Below are 23,749 nucleotides of genomic sequence, written 5' to 3'. Positions count from 1 at the left end.
TTCCATGGACTTTCTAGAAGATCCTTCTGTCAGGAATGCTGAGATTTCCTTCAACTTAATCTTTCAAAATGATTGCATGTGACAAAGGTGATATTAACATGATTTTACTTTTTGTTTGTTTCAAACTTTTAGTCTTTGTTGAGCATCCGTGGCTCCCTATTTTCTCCAAGGCGAAATAGCAGGACAAGCCTTTTCAGTTTTAGAGGGCGAGCAAAGGATGTGGGGTCTGAGAATGACTTTGCTGATGATGAGCACAGCACCTTTGAGGATAATGAGAGCCGGAGAGATTCCTTGTTTGTGCCCCGACGACATGGAGAGCGACGCAACAGTAACCTAAGTCAGACCAGTAGGTCGTCCCGGATGCTGGCAGTGTTTCCAGCAAATGGGAAGATGCACAGCACTGTGGATTGCAATGGTGTGGTTTCCTTGGTTGGTGGACCTTCAGTTCCTACATCGCCTGTTGGACAGCTTCTGCCAGAGGTGATAATAGATAAGCCAGCTACTGATGACAATGTAAGGAAGTTTTAAATAGTTCAGGCATGGCTGGCCCGTTATTGCTGCACCAGCCAGTGTTTCTACAGAATGGATCTCTTGAGAATGATTCCTGGTTGGTCAAGCTGTGAATGCACCTGCATCTTGTAATACCTTTAATGGACTAACCAACTTAACCTTAAAACCTGACTCTCTCCTGCACAAACCTGAATGCATTTACTTATTCAACATGCTAAGGATTAATTAGACACAATAATTACTGCCTCCAATTGGAGGATTTGCTATATGCCCACACTGAATTTATATATCAGGGCATCCTCTAAGGCCCTGGTATAAAAGGAAATAAATGAGTCTTCTCTTTAAGTGTAAAGGGTGTATAATAAATCTTTCCAACTGATTCTTCAACATAGCTATGCTTTAGTTTAGATTTTCAAAAACACTGGGCTTAAACAGACAGCTTCACTCTTACCTTAAAATTTCTAGTACTCATATTTGTCTTACAAAAAAAAATGCTGATATAGGTCTTTTCAAAACTAATAAAAATGAAGAGACACAATAAATTGTTGATACAAACAAATCAAAGATTTGCCTGTGAACCAAGTTGTGTTACATGTTTGTGAATGTAGAACCAGATGAGGAATTTCCAAACAGATGCTGCCTCATTTTAAACTGTCCACTCACTTGGAAATATATCAGCATGATGAGGCATGACTAAGTCAGAATTAGATGACTTATTGCTCTGATACCCTGGATGAAACTGTTGTCCATGCAGCATGTGTGTGTGTTTTTAATATAGTTTGTGTTGTCAATGACTACCCATGTCTTATTTCTAGAGAAAGAGATGGCAGCTAAATTTGTTGTAATGGTTGGTATTTTCTTAAAATTAAATGGCTACCTTCTCAAAAATCAAATGCCTGGATCACTTATATGGTTTTTTTAAATTATTAAGTTCTTACGTTAGTTCAGAAATAAGGATAACTCTTAAATCTATCTATCTAAATATTTATCAACTATAACATAAGTATGTCATATTTCATATAATTATGAAATCAGCAGACTAAAAATTAATTTTTGCTATATGACTGAATGGTTAACAGTTTTGACATTCCAGGTTAATGATACAATAAGTCAGCAATATCTGCCATCACCAATTAAATAGGAAAGTGCATGATGCATGTTTCACAAAATTCACCAAATCACCCTTTGATTGTTTGCTTATCATGTTGTTCAAGTTAATCGCTTAATGCATTAGCACTTTCTTTATAGGGAACAACTACTGAAACTGAAATGAGAAAGAGAAGATCAAGTTCTTTCCATGTTTCCATGGACTTTCTAGAAGATCCTTCCCAAAGGCAAAGGGCAATGAGCATAGCCAGCATCTTAACCAATACAGTAGAAGGTTTGTAACAAATTCCATTTCCATTTCAATCAACTTATATTGTGCCATTGGAAACAAATCTTTCTATTTGTGTATTGGAATCCTCATTCTAAAGAGAAAGCAAGAGTGATTATTTATTATATGTGCTCCTATATTCTGGGAGCTTTAAAAGTTTATCTATACTGAATAATATTGAACCCTAGAGACTATTTTCTGAACTGTATGTGGTAACTCTGAAAATACACAGTACAACTTCTGCTGGGGATTTTTAATCCAATTATACATAGCGACTGAGATTCTAAGTGTGCCAGCAGCACTGTCCCTTTTAGCCTCATCCTAAATACTCCCAAAATTGGCCAGGAGAAGAAGATCATTTTCACAAAATAAAAACAAATCAAAGGATGATTCTTGGACCACAGCGCTAACTCTGACTACTTGACATTGACAACATAACCAGTCATTAACATCAGATTTCACACAATATGTTTCCCTAAGCATGTTCCTAACTGATTTCATTTAAAAGATCAATCACTTAACTTGAGGCCAGGTGCTGAGCCACAGTGTCAATGCATAAGTGGAAAAAAAACTCTTTCTTCGTTACCTCTTCTCTGTGTATATGTCTGGTGTCTCTAGGTGGCTAGAGTAAATCCTATAATTTTTAAAAAAATTATTTTACCAAGAACAAATGAGTTTGACTTTGTAGCAAATGGAAGTGTACCAATTACTGAAAATAAATCTAGTGGATCTAAATAAATATTTGTGGTTATAGAATAAATCTTTCAGTTGCTGTTCTTACTCTTTTAAATCCAGAACTTGAAGAATCCAGGCAGAAATGCCCACCTTGTTGGTATAAATTTTCCAACATATTCTTAATCTGGGACTGCTCTCCATATTGGTTAAAGGTGAAGCATATTGTCAACCTGGTTGTGATGGACCCATTTGTTGACCTGGCCATCACCATCTGTATTGTCTTAAATACTCTTTTCATGGCCATGGAGCACTATCCAATGACAGAACATTTCAATAATGTGCTTACAGTGGGAAACTTGGTAAGCATATTGGAAGGTAATTGTGTTCAGTCTTTTTAGATTTTCTGTTTAAGAAACTGTTCTATTTAATAATTTATAGCACTTCTTCAACCACACTTCCTGCCTCCTACTCCACCCTCAGGGACATTATATCTAGCTGAATTTCTACTTTTACCAAAAGCAATGGTCCATGCAAGAGGTGAGAAACAGAACAGTAGGTATAGATCCAAGATACTACTTTTAAAAATCGATAGTGATATTTACAAATTTTAATGATGCAGAAATCGTTCATTGCTTAAGAACACTCTGTTTTAAAAAATGATAGTATTTGATTTTCCCTAGGTATAGAAGTCCAAAATAAAATTGTGGATCTTTTTCTTCTTCTTAATCATTATCGTTGCGAGAATAAATATAACAACTATAAAATGTCTCCAGCTTGACTGCTTCCAGGATCTACGTAGTCTATGTAATATTTCATTTATTTATTCTATATTATACCATAAAATATTGCAAATCCCAGGAAATTTTATATATTGTATGATTAACAAGACTGATTTGGGTGAAGGTTGCCACTTCATTCTTTCGTTTGTGTACTTCAAAATGTAAATAATCACATTTGCCAGCTGACTCCAGTCAACTCAAGAATATTAGAAATATTAGGTTTTATTTACTGAAAGGAAGAGCATGGAAATGTGATGCATGCATTTTCCATAATATTTGCTTTGAGGTTGAGGATTTGTTTGTTTGTTTAGTACCAGGGATTGAACCCACTTAGTGTTTAACCACTGAGCCACATCTTCAACCCTTTTTAGTATTCATTCTGAGACAGGGTCGCACTAAGTTGCTTAGGACCTCTGAGTTATCTCAGCCTCCCAAGCCACTGGGATTATAAGCATGTACTACCATGCCTGGCTCAAGGTTTAGGATTTTTTTAAATTTATTTTTTAGTTGTAGTTGGACACAATATATTTATTTTTATGTGGTGCTGAGGATTGAACCCAGTGCCTCGCATGTGTGAGACAAGCACTCTACTGCTGAGCTATAGCCCCAGCTCCGGTTTAGGATATTTGATGGTTAAAAAAAAAAAAGTAACATCCTTCAATGTATTATTTATATTTATAAAAATCTACTTTTTATACTATGGAAGTAAAGTTATTTTTTTCATGTGTAACAAAATAATAATGATAGTATATTGCACACACTGTGACATGTATGAACATGTATGACAACTGTCTGACATAAGGAAAATGTGTATAAGCTTATAGATAAAATGAAACTGTGTGTGAGCAAAGTCTCATCAGTAACTGTGTTGTACAAAACCTGGAGAAAATGCAGTTTGATTTAATGACAAGAACACTGCCAAAATTAGAATATTTGCACTCATATCTTAGTTTTGTCATCTTAGAGTTTAAGCTATTCAGAAAGTCATTTCAACCATCTTGTGATCTTAGTTTCCTCTGTATAAAGAAATAATTATATGGCATCCAGTTATTGGGGGTTCTGTAAGGATAAAAAGTAAAAAAAATGTATATGAAAGTCTTTAATAAACTATAAACTACTATATGCATTTAAGTTAGTAATGGAATCTTTGGAAAAATAGCATAAACCTTTTGTTCTAAGAGCAGATTTATGTTACATTCTCTCATTATCTGATGGAACTAGAATAATTTTGTTTTGATCTTAGGTTTTCACTGGGATCTTTACAGCAGAAATGTTTCTGAAAATTATTGCCATGGATCCTTACTATTATTTCCAAGAAGGCTGGAATATCTTTGATGGTTTCATTGTGACACTTAGCCTGGTAGAACTTGGGCTCGCCAACGTGGAAGGATTATCAGTTCTCCGTTCATTCCGATTGGTAAAGCAAAACAAAAGAGTAACAATAGCAAAAACTTTTCTAAAAACAGTGTTCTAGAATAGTTCTGTCATGGACTTTACCATACAACCATTAGCCTTTCAAGTTCACATCTTTGTACTGTCAAAACTGTTCTTAAGTGAAAATATATATATATATAGTCCCACTTATTATTAAAAACCTTTATTCTAAAAATTATAATCAGGTAAAATTGAATATGCTACCCAGTTGCCATTCTGACTAATTATTGTTTCTAATGACTACTACAGGTAATATTTTCATTTGTTGGAAACATTTTTAATGAAAATGCTCCACCTTTTAATAATAGGCTGAAAATACAAATAGCCCTATGTAGCAGTGGATGACAATCAGTGACATGATGTACATGCCAAACGTTTTACCAGCTCTACCCCTGGAAAATATATACCCATCAAAAAAGAGAAAATTTGTAGGATCAAAAAACATGTCTGTTAATTAATATATATGTCCTTGCAAATTAAGGGAATAATAGAGTCATAAAAATATTCCAGTTTCTCAGTGCAGGTGTATTCAGCTATATCAATGACCTGAAGTGGCATTAATGAATAATAAATGTTTTTTCCTCTATGTACATCAGGGCTCAATATGATTTTACTTAGCATACTATTGACAAATGAGTATCTTTCAGTAGAGATCATTCAGATTCAGTTGTTAATATTACAGTTTAAGGCATGAGGTATCTCAGAGCCTTCTTTGTAAAACAAACTAAGAAAAGTTATTTCTAAGTAATCATTAAAAATTCACTCTCAGAGAAAATGATGTAACTGGTTAAAATATGGGATAAATAGAGTCTTCCTAGAGGATCCAAAAATTAGTCATGAGCCCTCGAGGATAGGGCAGTACCAGTGTTTTAAGTGATTCAAACTTTTATGGGGCTGGGGGATGCTGGGGATTGAACCCAGAGCCTCACACATACTTGGTAAGTGGTCTCCCACTAAGCTAGACCTCAACCCTAAGAGACTCAACTTCAATCATCATTTCTTGGTAAACCTCACATTATTAAATGCTTGTAAAGAGCATAATAATATGTATCAATTTTTTCATTTTTCTAGCTCCGAGTTTTCAAGTTGGCAAAATCTTGGCCAACATTAAACATGCTAATAAAGATCATCGGCAATTCAGTGGGGGCTCTGGGAAATCTCACCCTGGTGTTGGCCATCATAGTCTTCATTTTTGCTGTGGTCGGCATGCAGCTCTTTGGCAAAAGCTACAAAGATTGTGTCTGCAAAATCGCCAGTGACTGTAAGCTCCCACGCTGGCACATGAATGATTTCTTCCACTCCTTCCTGATTGTGTTCCGTGTGCTGTGTGGAGAGTGGATAGAGACCATGTGGGACTGTATGGAGGTCGCTGGTCAAGCCATGTGCCTTACTGTCTTCATGATGGTCATGGTGATTGGAAATCTAGTGGTATGTATCCACTTAAGATACACATTTCAGAAATATATTAACAATATAACAGAATGATCATTTTGTCCCCAAAATTCTTATGATTATTAGTTCTAAATATATCTTATCTCAGAAATATTTATACCTTCACTTTGAAAGTATCACAATATAGAAGTAATCTACAAATTTATACTCAACTCCATTATGTCAATCATTTCATCACATTCATTATATGAATTGCAGTAGAGGGTCACATTGAAGACAAGTATAAAAGACTATTCTGGAAACATTTTACAAATTCAGGACCAAGGGAGGAAGAAGTCTAAAATATATCTAGAGAGAAATCTACAATATGTTATACATATATTATACATACATATGGCAGTGGATGACAACCACTTATGAGATGTGCATGCAAACACTTTTCTTAATGTTACCTCTGGAAAATATATAGATCCAAATCAAAAAAGAGTAAGTTCATAGGGTTATTAAATATTTCCACTAATTCACATATATGCTCTTGCAAATCAAGGAAAGAACTATAGTCATAGAAAAGGTTATCCTTTACTTCAAATCATGTATAGAAAAAAAAAAAGAAAGTAAGTAAGTAAGTTAGTTAGTTCAGCACTACCTTCCAGTATTGGACTAACAAGTGGTGCCTTTCAGTGTTCCTACTGACTATGCCATTCATTTTCTTGCTCACTGCAACACATAACACTCAGTCACCCAATATCATATGGTAACTGCATTAGCCAACAAATTGTCTAGAGGCTCTAAGTCAAAATAAAGGATGGACAGTGATACCATTCTTTATTTTGAGATTGTTCTAATGGAGTAATTCTCTTAAAATTGGAATATACCTATTTATAGTATGGAAAAATATAAATATATTCTAATTAATATAGAAGGAGACCAATAGGGTAGAGGAAAGGAACCAGGGGAAGAGAGAAGGAGATGGAAAGGGGAAGTACCAGGGAATTAATTGACCAAATTATGTTATGTGCATGTATGAATATGTCACCATGAATCCCACTATTATAATTATAATGAATGAATAAAAATTTATATATATATATATATATATATATATATATATATATATATATTCCAAGGGGTACACACATTAATGTGCCAGTCCCACCAAAATAATACAAATTATTTATAAACAGTTCTACTAATTAGTTGATAAGGAGTTATATATAAGAAATGCAGTATGATTAAGATACCTTTTTAAGCCCATAAGCCCTTAATCCTAAATTTGAGCCATTTGAGTGGTGATTTTGCCTTTAACATCCAATTCAATATCTCTATCAAAAAAGAAACTACAAAATAAATGTTTAAATGCATAACTACAAACATTAATGATTTTATATTTAGAATTATATAATGCACACATAAATTTGTTTTTCTCATACAGTTTTAAATTAATCATACCTTAGGTTAGCTCATTCAACTTCATTTACAAGTGGGAAAACTTGAAAGCTATAGAAAACATGTCTTTGCTTAAGGATTCATAATTAAATACTTATGAAGCTAAATCACAAATTCAGAGCACCCACATTGGGATTGAACCCGGGGCTTTATGCCTTGAAAGCACACACTCTACCCTGAGCTACACTCTCAGCCCACCCAACTCCAAACAAATATGCTGTCATGTTTCTATCTCATCTAATTTTAGAACATGGAGATTCCTACAATTATAAGTTGTCAAAATATGTTCTTCTTTATATTAAGGTGAAAATATAATCATGTCTATTTTTTTAAGGTCCTGAACCTTTTTCTGGCCTTACTTCTGAGCTCCTTCAGTGCAGACAACCTTGCAGCCACTGATGATGACAATGAAATGAACAATCTTCAAATTGCTGTGGATAGGATGCACAAGGGAATAGCATACGTAAAAAGAAAAATATATGAATTTATTCAGCAGTCCTTTGTTAGGAAGCAAAAGATTTTAGATGAAATTAAACCACTTGATGATCTAAACAACAAAAAAGACAGTTGTATGTCCAACCACACAACAGAGATTGGGAAAGATCTTGATTATCTTAAAGATGTTAACGGAACCACAAGTGGCATAGGAACTGGGAGCAGTGTTGAAAAGTACATCATTGATGAAAGTGACTACATGTCCTTCATAAATAATCCCAGTCTTACTGTGACTGTACCAATTGCTGTAGGAGAGTCCGACTTTGAAAATTTAAACACAGAAGACTTTAGTAGTGAATCAGATCTGGAAGAAAGCAAAGAGGTAAGATGCTATGGACATGGGTAGGTATAAATTTATATATGTGTATGTGTGTGTATGTATTATGTTGCCTATGTTTATGATTATATATTTTCCATCTAGAATTCTTAGCCATGACTTAAATTTTTATTTCATTGAGGAACCAAAGATAAATTGAAGAATAGCATACTAAGGTGTGAGTTTTCCCATCTTTATGTTATTTGTCAGATGGACTAGTGGATGATACAATGAATGAAAAAATAGAATCATCATAGGACTATTTAATCCTTACAATAATCTAGAAGGGGATATGTTATTATAACTTTTTAAATAATAAAGCTAGTGTAGGAGGTTTAAAAGATGCATAACTGGTAAGGGATGGAGCTGAGACTTGGACTTAAGAGACTTTGTAAGTTTTCTATGTCTTCTATTGCATCACATTAGCTCACATACATGAAAGAGACCTATAGCAACAAGAAATAGTCTTTACAGCTCCTCTCACTAAAACTGTATTGTCCTATGTTTTAGTCTATGTTGTCTACCATAGTACTATGCCATACACTGAGTGGTTTAAACAACTGAAATTTATTTTCTCACAGTTCTGGGAACAGGAAAATCCAAAATCAAAATACCAGTACAGCCAGTGTCTGGTGAGGTCTCTCTTCTGAGGTTGTAGATGCCACCTTCCCTCTGTCTTCACATAGCCTGTCCTCAGTGCATGAGTATGAGAAACGCTTCTGGTGTTTTTCTTCTGCTTATAGAACACCAGCCCTATTGAATTAGAGCCTGAACCTCATAGCCTCTTTTAGCCTTTATCACCCTCTCACAGGCCCTGTCTTCAAATATGGTCACAAATGTAGGGGTTGAGCTTGAACATTTGAATTTGGGGAGACACAGTTCAGTGCTTGAAAACCTTAAAAGTACTAAGCTAAAACTCTAATGTACATAGACTGTCCCTGGTGTCCAGAGGTTTGACTGTTTTCCAACTTTCCATTGGTGTGAAACTGGTATGCATTCAGTAGAAACCATACTTGTAAGTTTGAATGTTGATGTCCCACTGAGTTAGCAATACGGAGCATCTGATGATGCTGGGCAGAAGCTGGGCCTCTGGCAACCCTCTCAAAAGATTAAACAACTGATGCGTGGCAGTGTGCTGTATAGCTATCACATTCAGTAGGTCAGATGTACTAAATTAATTTTCAATTTATAATAGTTTCAACTTAATTATGGGCTTATTGGGATTCAATTCCACTGAAAATTGAGTAGCGTCTGTATGAGATCATTCAAAAGATGTCTAAAATAAAGTGCCTTCATTTCAGTTAATATTTGGAAATCTAAAAGACAGTAAAGTTCCCACCTTTGAATCTACATGTCTAAATATTTTAAAGGATCTGATACATTTTACTAGGAGCATAGTTTCACTGGAATATCACTCTGTCCAAGGGAAACTACATTTCGTTTTAATAGTTGTCCAAGCATATGACTTACTTTTGATTTATTAAGTATGTCCCTTTAAAGATGATCCTAGCTTTTATACTGAGTCTCTGAACAATCTAGGTCTCATTTTCTACTTTTAGGAGTTGGGGGATAATATTAGAACTAGAAGCTGCTTCTGGAACTCCAGCCTTAGGCTTCTTAGTATTTCAGTTTTGTGCAATGAAACAGGGGAAAGAAAAGAGCTCAGGGACATATCAAGAGATATGTCACATTTCTCACATCCATGGACATGGATTCAGGGGAGAAAATGATAGATTATTTTTGTAAAACACTGTGGGGTTATTCAAGATTTTTAATTTGAACATTATCTTAGTTCAAACTTTGTTCATTGAAGGACATGAGTTTTGCTAAGGAACCAGATGGAGGCTGATTTTTGAAAAAATAGTTATCTTCATATTTAAAAAGTTGGTTCCAAACCTTTTTCTTATAGGTATGGTGTGCTGATTATGCTGCTGAGCTCCAAGTTCTGAACTAATGACAAAATAAATTTGGAAATATTTTTTTCTAATATAGACTTTTTTATATTCAACCCTTAGATATAAATTCAGTGTGTGATTAAACTAATAGTTATTATACATTATCTGTTGAGTTAAAAAATAAACCATTTCATTGCAAAAACCATCCATAGCAAATATTCTTCCTGCAAAAATTTAACATGATTACACAGTTTATCTGTTTTTGTTTGTACTGATCAGGGTTGAAAGGAATACTGACCTCTTTATAAAGTGACCATCCACTGAACCACTCTAGGAAATTCTATTTCTTTATACTTGGTGACATTTCATAGCTTAGAGTACTGCATAAACTGCAATTTTTAATGTTATGGTAGTAGAAATTTTAGAGATGCAATGTGTCTTAAATTATGAATCATCACTTAGTTGAAATTGAAAATTCAATTTTATTAACCAGCAATTTTAAAAATTTTAATGAAATAAAATGGAGTATTTCAATGGACCTTACATGTTGAAGGCAGGAGTATTAAAAAATGAATATTTTGTTTCACTTGAATGCATTGTTTAATGAATCACTTGATCCATGCGTGTAGAGCCTGAAGTTCAATTTTTAATTTAGAGAAACACCATTTCAGTTCTATAAGGGTATTGATCATAAAACTTTTCTGATCACAACAAGAAGGGTCACTTCCGTTTATGGTACCAACAAATAAGGCACTGAGTATGGGTAATAAATAATATATATCCAGGCTCATAAATTTTACAAAGTACCATAATACCTATAAGCATGCACATCTCTTGTTTTATGTCATGATCTGTTTGTACATGTTTAGTATAAAATAGGCATTAAGATCAAATTTTTCAGCTTCCAACTCTTCTAAAAAGATTTATTGACATGTAACAATTGTACATACTAATGAAGTACAGTGTGGTGTTTTAATACATGCATACAGTATACAGTGATCAAATCAGGGAAATTAGCATATCCATCACAAATTTTTATTGTTGCTTTGTTGTTGAGAACATTCAAAAATCCTCTATTTGGAACACACAATGCATAATCATTAGCTATAGTTTCTCTGGATCAGAAGGAATATCAGAATTTATTTTTCCTAACTGACTAACATCATACTCCTTGACCAGTGTTTCCAAGATTTCTCCTCTCTTCTTTCCTAACCTCTGGCTACCACTACTTCGCTTTAAATAAATATTCTTTTTTTTTATATTCCACATATGAATGAGATCATGCAGTATTTGTCTGTCTGTATCTGGTTTATTTCTCTTAACATAATATCCTCCAGGCTCATCCATATTGTCAAAAATAACAGGATTTCCTCCTATCTACTGACTGGAAAGGATTTCACTGTGTACATACCATGTTTTCTTTATCCATTCATCTGTTGATGGACACCAAGGTTGATTTCATATCTTGGCTACTTCGAATAGTGATGTCATAAACAGGAGTAAAGACATTTCATCAACGAACTGATTTCATTTCCTTTGGATATATACCTTAGGATAGTATTGCTGAATCACATGATAATTCTATTTTTAATTTGGTGAAGAATCTCTATACTGTTTTTCATAATGACTGTACTAGTTCAAATTCCCACCAACAATATATAAAAGTTTCTCTTTCATCAAATCCTGGGCAGCATTGTTACTTTCAATCTTTTTTTATAATAGCCATTGTACCTAAGGTGTACATAACACAACCTTGACTTCAAAATATACTACAAAGCTATAGTAACTCAAGCACCATGGCATTCACATAAAAACGTAGACCAATGGAATACAATAGAATGCCAGAAATAAATCCATGTATTTACAGCTAACTGATTTTCTACAAAACTGCTAAGAGTGCACAAAGAAAATAGTCTTCCTCTTTGACAAATGGTGCTAGAATAAATGGATATCCACATGCAAAAGAATAAAATTTGACATTTGCGTCTTGCCATATACAAAACTCAACTCAAAATGGATTAAAGACTTATATTTATGATCCAAAGCATGAAACTTCTTGAAGAAAACATAGAGAAAATGCTACATGACATTATTGTTTTCTACTAGTATTTTTTGACAGACCATAAGCAACAAAAGCAAAAACAAAGATAATTGCATCAAACTAAAGATCTTCTGTTTCACAAAAGAAATAAACAGAGTAAAGAGATAATCCATGGAATGGGAGAAAATATTTGTAAATTATATGTTTGGCAAGGAATTGATATCCAGGTTCTATAAGGAATTGAAAAAAAAAAAAAAAACCTCAACAGCCAATAATAATAATCCAATTAAAAATGGGAAAAAGATGAAATAGACATTTCCCAAAAGATATACAAATGACAGAAATCAGACATATGTGTAAAAAACATAAATTATTACTAGCCATCAGGGAAATGCAAGTCAAAATCACAATGAGAGACCATCTCTTCCCCAGGAGAATGGCTGTAGTCACCTCTGCATAGAACCATGTTGAAGGATTCGCTTCATCATACTTACTCTGATGGGAACATACTTAAAATTATGTTTTTATTTCCCATGATTCTGGATCCCATATTTCTCTTGACTCACTCTAATATTGAATTAGATTTTGTTGTTTTCACTTTTGTTAGCCATGTTAGTGACTTTATCTTTGACTTCTAAGAAAGTAATAATCCCTCTCATAATTTTTACCTGAATTCCAGTTGAAAGGCAGTTGTATCTGATTCAACTGAAAATTTTAGAAATTTTTAGAAATATTTATTGACCCCTACTAAATTTCAATTTCATTATATCATTCTTTTTTTTCATTATATCATTCTTATATCTAGTTTTCTGCAAATATTCTTCTGGAGATTACCATAATGATTCAAATTTCCTGACTCTAACTTCAACATTTCTACTTTCTTGATCAGAAATAAACCCAAAATTATTTTTAAATAAACACAAATTTTTTAAAAAAATAAACACAAAATTATTTTTCCTCATTGATTCTTCAGTTTTATATTGTACTCTGTTCATCAAAGCAAGACACATTTGTAAGATGTTCTACTTTTAGATGAATTAAACTGATGGAAGATGCCTCCACCAAATAAGGATCCTTTTTTTCACATTTTCTTTTTTTTATTGGTTCTTTTTACTTATGCATGACAATAGGATTCATTCTGACATAATCATAAAAGCATGGGATATAATTTGTTCTAATTCAGCCCCATGACTTCCGCTTTCCCTCCCCTCTTCTGTTCCCCTACTATACTGATTTCTGATGTTTACTTAAAGTTTTTTTTTTTTAATTAGTGTCTGTGGATGTCCATAATGGTGAGATTCACTGGGGTGTATTCATATATGTACATAGGAATATTAGGTCAGATTCATCCCCTTGCCTGTCCTTATCTCATCCCTCCTACCTTCCCTCCATTCCCCTTTGTCTCCTCCACTGATCTTTCTTCTATTATTTTTTTTATCCCCCCACCCTTATTTTTAATTAGCTTCTGCATATCAGAGAAAACATTCTACCTTTGACTTTTGGAAACTCAGTTATTTTACTTAGCATAATAGTCTCTCGTTCCATCCATTTACTGGCAAATGCCATAAAGTCATTCCTTGTTACGTCTGAGTAATACTCCATTGTGTATGTATACTTTATTTCATACTAAGAATGCAGTCTATAGCATACTAAAGAAATCATATTATTTTGGATCTTTCTATTTTACTTTCTGTTCTTTTTGCCTATCTTCATTATTCAGCAATTTAAAGAATATACTAAATAATAGGGGATGCTAGTAAGCCACAATTCTGAATTTTATATGTGAACATAAAATACGTATAATTATATATATAGTGTACAGGTATGATACATATAATATACATACTTTTTCATAAAATGGTGACTCGATCATTAATGTGAATTTCCATGTTGGAACAATGTTGACTAAAATGTTACTCCTTTGTCACCTCTATTAGACCTCTTCCATCTGAATATGTTAACATTGTAATTGTTGAATTCAGTAATGACTCTTATCTACTATGAATCTCTATGAAGCTCTGAAATTATATTCATTCCTTGGATTAAATTTAGAAGTGATAATTATTTATTATCATAAGTTTGCACATACTTTATGCATGTGAGGCCATTATTATAATGTTTTTGATAAAAAAAATTATACTTGAGCCAGATACCAGGAAATGTAATTCCATTAGCCTCCTACCATATAACCCTGCTGGCTATCTAATTTTCAATTTTCATATATATATATATATATATATATATATATATATATATATATATATATATATGTATTCATCATATATATTCAATATATATATATATTCTTATATATATATATATGTAATATATATTATATCTCTTTGGATTATCAAATGTGGTAATAAATATGATGTGCTTAGAACAGTGCCTGACATATAAGTATTCACTAAGTTATTATTATTACTACTATTACTATTATTTTGGTATGAGGGATTACATTTAGGGGTACTTGACCACTGAGTCACATCCCTAGCCCTATTTTGTATTTTATTTAAAGACAGGTCTCATCAGTTGCTTAGTGCCTCACATTTGCTGAGGGTAGCTTTGAACTTGCTATCACCTGCCTCAGCCTCCCAAGTTGCTGGGATTACAGGTGTGTACCACCATGCCAGCTACCATTAGTATTTTTACTAGTAGCATTCCCAACACTGTTGGAGTAAGTTTTCTTATAAGAATTATTAGTAACATATTTGACTATTTATCCTTTTCTTGTTGTTTGCCTTTTTCCTTCTGTAATAAATGGTTTACAGGTTTATCTGGAGACAGTGATAAGTTTTGTTTTTGTTTTTTTTTGTGTGTGTGTGTGTGTGTGTTTGTTGTTAAATTTTGAACTGTTTTGATTACTCTTGATATGGTAAATGACTTAGATATTTAAGAAAATTACTTTCCTGAAGCACAATTAGAAGGAATATATATGCAAGAACTTAGAGACATGAAGAACCAGCACATAATATGGACACAATTAGTAGTGGAATTGCTAAGGTATGAAGTCTAGGAGATGAGTGAGGCTAGAGAGGAACTAAGGAGCAGATGATCTCAGCTCCCAGAAAACCAAGAACAGACTAACGAGAAGAGACAAGCAAGATGAAAGCTCACGTTTGTTTTGCCTCCTCTGAGAGGAGTGCACTCACACATTACTGTCTTCTTCTCTCTTTTTTTTTAATTAGTTACACATGAAAATACAATGATCTTGACATATCATACATTTAAATCAGATGGGATATAATTTCTCATTTTTCTGAGTGTACAGGTTGCAGAATCACATTGGTCATGCAGTCACGTATATACACACAACAATAATAATGTCTATTTTATTCTGCTGTCCTTCCTTTTTCCCCTTCCCCTCCCCTTTCCTCCCATCACTTCTCTCTACCCAATCTAATGTGACACACTCTTTTTTTTTCCCTCACATCTTCATACCTGTATTTTGTATAACGATGAGGGTCTCCTTCCATCTTCCATGCAATTCCCCTTCTCTTTCCCCAAATGCCTACCCCCCAAACAAAAATGTTTAAAAAGCAAAGATGATGTCAACAGAATTATTACTACTACAAATCTGTTTAAACACTTTTAAAAAATTATTTAAATCACACTTTTTTGGAAAAAAAAATAGCACATTACTAAAGTAATTAGGAAGAAAGCATATTTGTTTTTGTAATGAGCATGCCCCAGAATAAGAAGTAAAAATGTCAATTTTGTCCCTATGATTCAGGCAATGATAATAGCAAATATCATTTGTTGAAGGTTAAACTCAATCAAAGCACTGTTTGTAGGGCTTTTCATGTACTGCTTCCTTCAATCTTTATACTGTCAGATAAATATTACTATGCAATTTTATAGATGAGAAAAATGAACTCATTTCAACAAATCAGCTAAACAAAGAAGCTTTAACAAAGTATGCTGAAATCATACACATAGTGTTATGATTTGCAGTTTTGGTATCTAGCTTGGAAATTATAAATGCAATTTTGCAGAATTTTTGTTTACTTTTAATGTTTTTTGCATAATAACAATATTCTGTTGGACCAGTATGCGATGAGTTGTGTTTCTTTTGTTCCTTTATATCTAATGATGGACATACTTTATGTTCAAGTTTGACATACTTTAAGGTAGAAATCAGAGTACTTTAGAGCTGTATACCCCCACCTTCACCCCTACCCTGGACACATGTTTGAATAATATTAGATTTACCAATTTCTAGGACTAATATAGTACTTAGTGAACATGAATAATTGAAGATTATTCTTCCAAAATACAGTTTGATGAAAAAATCCTCTGTGATATAGGAATAATGTTGGAACTAATAAGTTAATATTTGATTTTTCCATCCCTTCTATGGTAATGGTAAATCCCAATACAGTGTCTTTTTCTTACATTTTATATTGTCACTTTTCTGAGACTCTTTAATAGAAACCATTTTAATTGTTTAACATGTATAGTGTATATTTGAAATATTTTCTATACAATTATATACAATTACTATATAATTATAATTACTATAAAATTACTATATAATCATACAGAGTGTATGCAATAAAATAGTAATACTAATATTTTTTGGTTCTGGAATAGCTCATTTATGTTTTTCTATGTGTGCATGCATATACATATAAACATTAAAATGCACAGTTTCCAAAAAAGTACTTGAGATAATATTCTTTGCCACATTTAAATAGTTGTATATGTGCGTGTGTGTATCTGTATGTGTGTGTATACACTAAATGCACATATAATCTGTATTATTTTGACCGATAAATTCAAAATTTATTTCTTTATCCATATATTTTCATCAGTCATTGTAAACTAAACTCCTCTTAAACCTTATAAATAAGCTCCTTGTAACAAAACAAGTCTAAAGATAAAAACATAGCCATTTTAAAATCAAGTAAGAGAATAAGAAAAAAGGCACTTAATCATTTAAAGAAACATTGTGGAATGTTTTGTTTGATTTGTTTTGCTTTACCCTGAAGGTCAAAATCATTTGCTATAGTAGAGAACATTTTTAAAAGCAAGAAATATTGCATGAATCCACTGAGGAGGAAAAATGGTCTCATCATCAAGGCTGTAGTTATTAAGTGGTTATTGAATGCCCTGGTGTACAAGGCAAAGTGAATACTTAAGATAGAATGCACTCTCTTCACTCTCTCAGCTCACATATTAAGTAAGTTTGCCAAGAATATCTTGAAAATACAGATTAGTGTATATATGTATAATTTAAGCTATTGTGGGTCAATATGTAAAAACTTACATATTTTCAAAGTAGCTAATACATTTAATAAATTGAAAATAGACTAATGGCTTAATAAATGCCAAAATGGATTTTTAAAATACTTTACCAATTATCAGAAACTGTAAAACCAAGTTTTTTGTTACGTGAATGATGAATTATAAAATTCAAATTCCTCAAAATTACAAGAAAAAAGGGAATAAATAATTAACTTTATTGATTTTCAAATCAATAAATGTATTTGTCTGAAAATGTTTTAGTTCTGTTATTATCCAGTTTCTCTACTATTTTATTTGAATTCCTGCCTCAGGTGATGATGTAGAGATAGACTGTTCCCACACATGTAGAAAGTGTTTCCTTCCTTTTCTGAGTAATAGTGTTTTTATTTCTCAAACAAATAACAGAGCCATCTTATCTTTTATTTCTACAATGAGAAAAATGAGACAATATAAATTAACTTATGAGGGTTTTAATGCAATGTTTTTCAAAATACCAATGACATTCTTCACAGAACTAGCAAAAAACAGTCCTAAAATAAATTTAGAAGAATAAAAGTCGCAGAATAGACAAAGAAATCTTGAGAAAGAAGAGTGATGCTGAAGGCATCACAATACCTGTTCTTAAATTATACCACAAAAGAACCATAGTAATAATACAGCATGGTATTGGCATCAAAACAAACACGAAGACCAAGGAACAAAACAGAAGACAATGGCAAGCCCACATACTTTCAGTTATCTGATACTTGACAAATATGCCAAAAATATATACGATGGAGAAAAGAAAGCTTTTTTAAACAAGTGATTCTGCAAAAACTGGATATCCACATGCAGAAGAATGAAACTGTATTTCTATCTCTCACCTTGCACAAAAGTCAAAGTGGATCACAGACCTAAGAATCATACTAGAAACTCTGCAACTGCTAAAAGAAAACAGAAGGTCAACACTCCAACATATTTGCACTGGCACTGACTTCCTTAACAAGACCCCTAAAACTCAATAAATAAAACCAAGAATCAATAAGTACAATGTAATCAAATTAGAAATCTTCATAGCAAAAGAAACAACATAGAACATGAAGAGAGAACCTATAGAATGAGGGAAAATCTTTGCCATGGGATTAATATCAAAAATATACAAAGAACTCAGAAAGCTTACTACTACAACAAACAAACTAATCAAATAATGAGCAAAAGAACTAAATATACATTTTTTTCAAAAGAAGAAACACAAATAGCCAACAAATATCTGAAAAAAAAAATTTCAGCATCCATAGCAATAAGGGAAACACAAAGCTACACTGAGATTTCATTCTCACTCCAGTTGAAATGGCAATCATCAAGAATACAAATAATTATAAATGCTGGCAAGGATGTTGGGGGAAAAGGTATATGCATACATTGTTGTTAGAACTGCAAATTCGTACAACCACTTTGAAAAACTGTGTGGAGATTCCTCAAAAATCTAGGAATTGAACCACCATATGACCCAGCCATCCTACTCCTTAGTGTTTATAAAAAAGAACTAAACCATTATACTATAGCAATACAGCCCCATGAATGTTTATAGCAGCACAACTCACAACAGCCAATTGGAACCAGTTCAGATCCCCATCAGTGGATGAATGGATTAAGAAAATATGGTTTACATCCACAATTAAGTTTTTATTCAGCTATAAAGTAGATTATGTACCACTATAATACACTAATAAAAAGCAATGTTTTTACTTAAGACATTAGAAAAAAGTGAAGGAATATAATAAATATCCAAATGAATTATTAATGTAGCAGATAATACTAGTATAGCAGGTAGTTCATAGGGGAAAAAACAATACAGACATAAACTAGTATGGCAGGCAGGATTCTGAGATGACCTTGACAATCTTTACTTCCAGCAAAGTGGATTTACTATTGAAATTAATTCTGCATCTGAATGCCTTTCCATACACAAATTTAAGCACAAGAAACAATATGCTTTCTAGTTCTTAATGAATATTGGTCAATATTGTTAGGCTTCTCAAATCCCCTTCACTGATTATGCATGAAGAATTGGTATCTTGCATAAGATTCCATTTCTATCATGAAGAATAATGGGTGCAATGGATGGTGGTGACATATTCCTTATATGATTTTTCATAAAATATGGAATGAATGTTTTCATGATGCTGATATTGCTAACAAAGGCCAATTCTGAGCTCAGGATGTAACTCAGTGGCAGAACTCATATTCAGGATACGTGAGGCTAAGGGTTCAATATCCAGCAACACACAGACACAGACACACACCCACACACCCACACACACACGCACACACACACTCACAATGCTATTTTCTATCATTGTTGAAGTGGTAATGCTTGAACCTCAGCCTAGACCTATCACTTTATCACCAAATTATGAATCTCTTCAACGTTGAGGATGAGAAAAGAGAAATTCTTCAGAACACCACATTATGAGATGAATGGTTTGATTGAGATTCTCACTGAAGCCCATCATTTGATGATTCTCTTCACTTGTCAAGAGAAATAACCAATGAGTTATTCCTGGGTGTGTCTTTAATTCAGTATGAATGCTAAAACGGAATGTAAAAACATTCAGAACCAAAGGCATGGGAAAAGTAAATTGAAATCTATTTGCTACTGTATCCTATGTTGAACAAAGTTCAGGCTCTTGAATGTGGTACCCACGCTAACTATGCATTTGTTGGAATGTTGTTGAAATCAGACTTTTTTGATAAATCTTATAATTTCAGAGATCATCTGCAACTCAAATACTAAGAATTGTGTCAGCACTATCATATTATTACATATCCTAATGACCTGAAATGTTGATTTATCTGTTTTACCACAAATTTTAAAAGAAGGGAAGCAATCAGTTGGATATGGACCCAGACGTACAAATTGTTTTTGAGCAAATATAAATAGTTTGTTGAACTTTTCAACAAAATCAATTTTCTTCCATGCAAATTTTTTAATAATTTTAATAGTTTAATTTTTATTACTTAAATAATGTGATAAGTTGAGTGGTATCCGCTTATGAATGTCTATTAGATGATCTGCATAAATCTAAAGTTGGGGACACTGTGTTCCCAAAACTATCTTGGATATTGGAGTCATCAATGAATACTTAGCATCTAACACATTGCTAATGTTCAATAAATACTACTTGAATAAATGGCTGGATTGATTAATTATTCTTACTACCTAAATGGCATATTGCCAGTCTTCAGAACCATCATTTATGATTAGGTCTTGTCTTAGTGGGAAAATCTATATTCTGTATTATTTTTGCTATGTTTATCTTCTGAAAACCCTAAAAAGAGAACTGAGTCTGGCATAATGGCTTATGCCTGTAGTCCCAGCTACTCAGGAGGCTTAGATAGAAGGATCACTTAAACTCAAGACTTTGAGGCCAGCCTGGAAAACATAGTGAGACCCCCAACATAAACAAATAAACAAAACCCCCCAAAACTATGTGTTCCATGACTGTTGTTCAAAATATTAGTAATGCTGTTTATTAACTGAACTTTCTCCTTTCAGCTGCACATGGCATATCATTTACTGAGGGGTAAACTGGATTTTTCCACCCGCTACTTGTTGATCTCTTTTGTGCAATATTTCAAACTTTAAAATATTTACCAGGAATTCAATATGTTTATTTAATATGCCTAAGGTTATTTGTTTATTGATATATTTAACCTATTGTATGACTACTTCTATCAAAAGAGGACATGGCATATGTAAATATTAACATAGTTATATTAATTCTATATACCCTCACAGTGAATATTAGTATCATGAGTTAAAGCTAAAGGTAGTATTTGCTCACAATTAAGACATTGCTAAAGAAATATATATAGTCAAACATTAAAATGCAGAGTGACATTATTTCCTCCTAAGGTGGAAATTCTCTTCCCCTCTCTGCTCCCTTTCCCTTTCTCCTCCCTCTTCCTCCTTTTTCTCTTTGATTCCTAGGACAGAAGTTTCCTCAGTGTGCATTGCTGAAGGCCATTGATTACCCCTTTGAACAGCCATTTGGTTGCATCCTTAACATTCTCAATTCTGACAAAGGAGTTAACACAGAAAAAAAAAATTATTTCCTCTTCTTACTCAATCTCTCTTTTGCTTTAAATTTATAATCTCTTTACCATAAGAACAATACCAAATACACTCATAGTGATAATCCCTTCTTGATAGGCCACTCATTAAAGGGATCTGTTTTTTATGCCACCCTATGTACAGAAACTTAATGAAAGCAGCAGCTCGTCAGAAGGCAGCACGGTGGACATTGGTGCACCTGCAGAGGAGCAGCCGGTGGTGGAACCTGAAGAAACCCTTGAACCTGAGGCCTGTTTCACTGAAGGTAAAGGCACAGATCCTCGTGTTCATTTTTCTCTAGTAAAGAAGAAGCCTTTTGCTGTTGGCCACCCCAAAAGGATCACTTAGAATAGACTAGACCTTAGTAATAGATCAATTTCAGTTATCCTTAATGTGTTGACAGATAAAAAGGATCCAAGTCTACTGTTATGCTTTAGTTATCTCCATTATGTGAAAAGATCATGAACACAGAGAAAAAACATTTTAACTTAATGAAAGCTACTGATTAGTAATTTTTAAAGAAAATGGTAACTTTGCGATGAATTGGCATATTAAGTATTCATCAAAATTCTCATACATAGAAGTTTCCTTAACAGTAGACTTTTGACTACAAAAACTAAATGAATTATAAATTCTGGACAGTATTTTTAAATGAAAACATCATTTTTCAATGCATGTTGGAAGAAACAGGGAAATAAGGGATGCCCTGGGCACTTGATACCTAAACAGCGTTGAGCTGGTACTATACATATATATATATATAATATATATATAATATATGATATATATATTATATATATCATATATATATTATATATATATTATATATATATATAATATATATATAATATATATAATATATATATATATATATAATATGAGGCTCGGTATGGTGGTACATACTGATAATCCCAGCAATTTGGGAAGCTAAGGAGGAGGTTAGCAAGTTCAAGGACAGCCTCAGAAAATAGAAAGGGAATTTACAATGGATTTTAATGATGATAAACATCATCATTAAACTATAAGGGAAAACTTCCCTTTTACAAAGAATATAAATTTTACCCTACCTCAAAAGAAAAAATAAAAAGGCTTGGGAATGTAGCTCAGTGGTTTAAAAAAAAATTCTACAACTAGATTTTTTTTTATTGTCTGATTCCCTTAAAAATTGAGTCTGTAAAATGTGAGTACTTGTATATATTTTTATTTGGCACTCTTTACCTAATTGACCTAAAATATCTGCAGTGTCCCTTTATTCCCTATATAATTTACACACGTAACCCAAAATCCTTCTCAAAACTACAATTATCTTACCATTATCTTACTTAGAGGAGTTTCTTATACTCTTGAACGGCTGTGATAAAGATAAATTTAATTCACTTGATAACTACAACATATTATGTTACAAAAACTGTTCTCCTTCTCTTTTAAACTGTTAGATGTGTCTTTACTGTCTTCTTTTCCTTTATTCCCTTGTTCCTTAGGTCCCTACTCTTATCTTTTTCTTCCTCTCTTCCTCCATTATTTTACTTTCCTTTTATTTATCTTTTTTTTTCAAAAATACTTGCCTTTTTAAAAATCTTCCATGGGGCTTAGACAGATACTCAGAGATATTTGTAGATTTAATTTGGGGTGTTTATTTGTGTGTGTGTGTGTGTAAGTGAAAGCAATATGAGGAGGACCATAGCAAATGAAACTAGGACCTTGCAAATAAAATTTTAGTGAAAAATCACATAAGCCTTTCTAGAAACTCCACAAGAAAACCTGTACATCAACAGATCTAGCATTATTGGAAAAGATCAATAATATTATTCTATATTCTCTTTAAAAGGGAAGTTTTCTTTTTATTATTATTAAAATCCATTGTGAATTTCTTTTCTAGAATGAAGTCAGTGGAATTCTGTAAGATAATGAATAGAATAAAGCAAGCTACTTTACATTTATTTGTAACTTACAACTTTTTTTTCCTGGACAATAACACTAGGAGGCAGAAGTAGTATTAGCTAGGGAATCGTTCAATGAGCCTGAGTAATTCTCACAATTTCACACGG

The 23,749-nt window shown here is 32.8% G+C and overlaps 1 protein-coding gene across 4 annotated transcripts in view; it reads left to right on the top strand.

Annotated features, from left to right (window-relative positions):
• The window catches only part of Scn1a (sodium voltage-gated channel alpha subunit 1), a 155,132-nt gene that overhangs the window by 103,886 nt on the left and 27,497 nt on the right, over positions 1-23,749 (top strand). For 2 of the 4 annotated variants that reach the window (XM_058580149.1, XM_058580146.1), the window contains exons 12-18: positions 133-513; positions 1,759-1,891; positions 2,681-2,919; positions 4,583-4,756; positions 5,845-6,201; positions 7,946-8,428; positions 21,846-21,966. In XM_058580149.1, the coding sequence (XP_058436132.1) occupies positions 133-513; positions 1,759-1,891; positions 2,681-2,919; positions 4,583-4,756; positions 5,845-6,201; positions 7,946-8,428; positions 21,846-21,966 (1,888 nt within the window). The remainder of the gene's footprint in view (positions 1-132; positions 514-1,758; positions 1,892-2,680; positions 2,920-4,582; positions 4,757-5,844; positions 6,202-7,945; positions 8,429-21,845; positions 21,967-23,749) is intronic. The other 2 variants (XM_058580148.1, XM_058580147.1) reach the window with 2 other exon arrangements.

This window comes from Marmota monax, unplaced genomic scaffold (assembly GCF_021218885.2).
Source record: "Marmota monax isolate L192 unplaced genomic scaffold, Marmota_monax_Labrador192_F-V1.1 WCK01_AAM20220418_F8-fsc00007, whole genome shotgun sequence".
Classification (NCBI taxonomy): domain Eukaryota; kingdom Metazoa; phylum Chordata; class Mammalia; order Rodentia; family Sciuridae; genus Marmota; species Marmota monax.
This window is presented reverse-complemented; position numbering and strand designations above follow the sequence as displayed.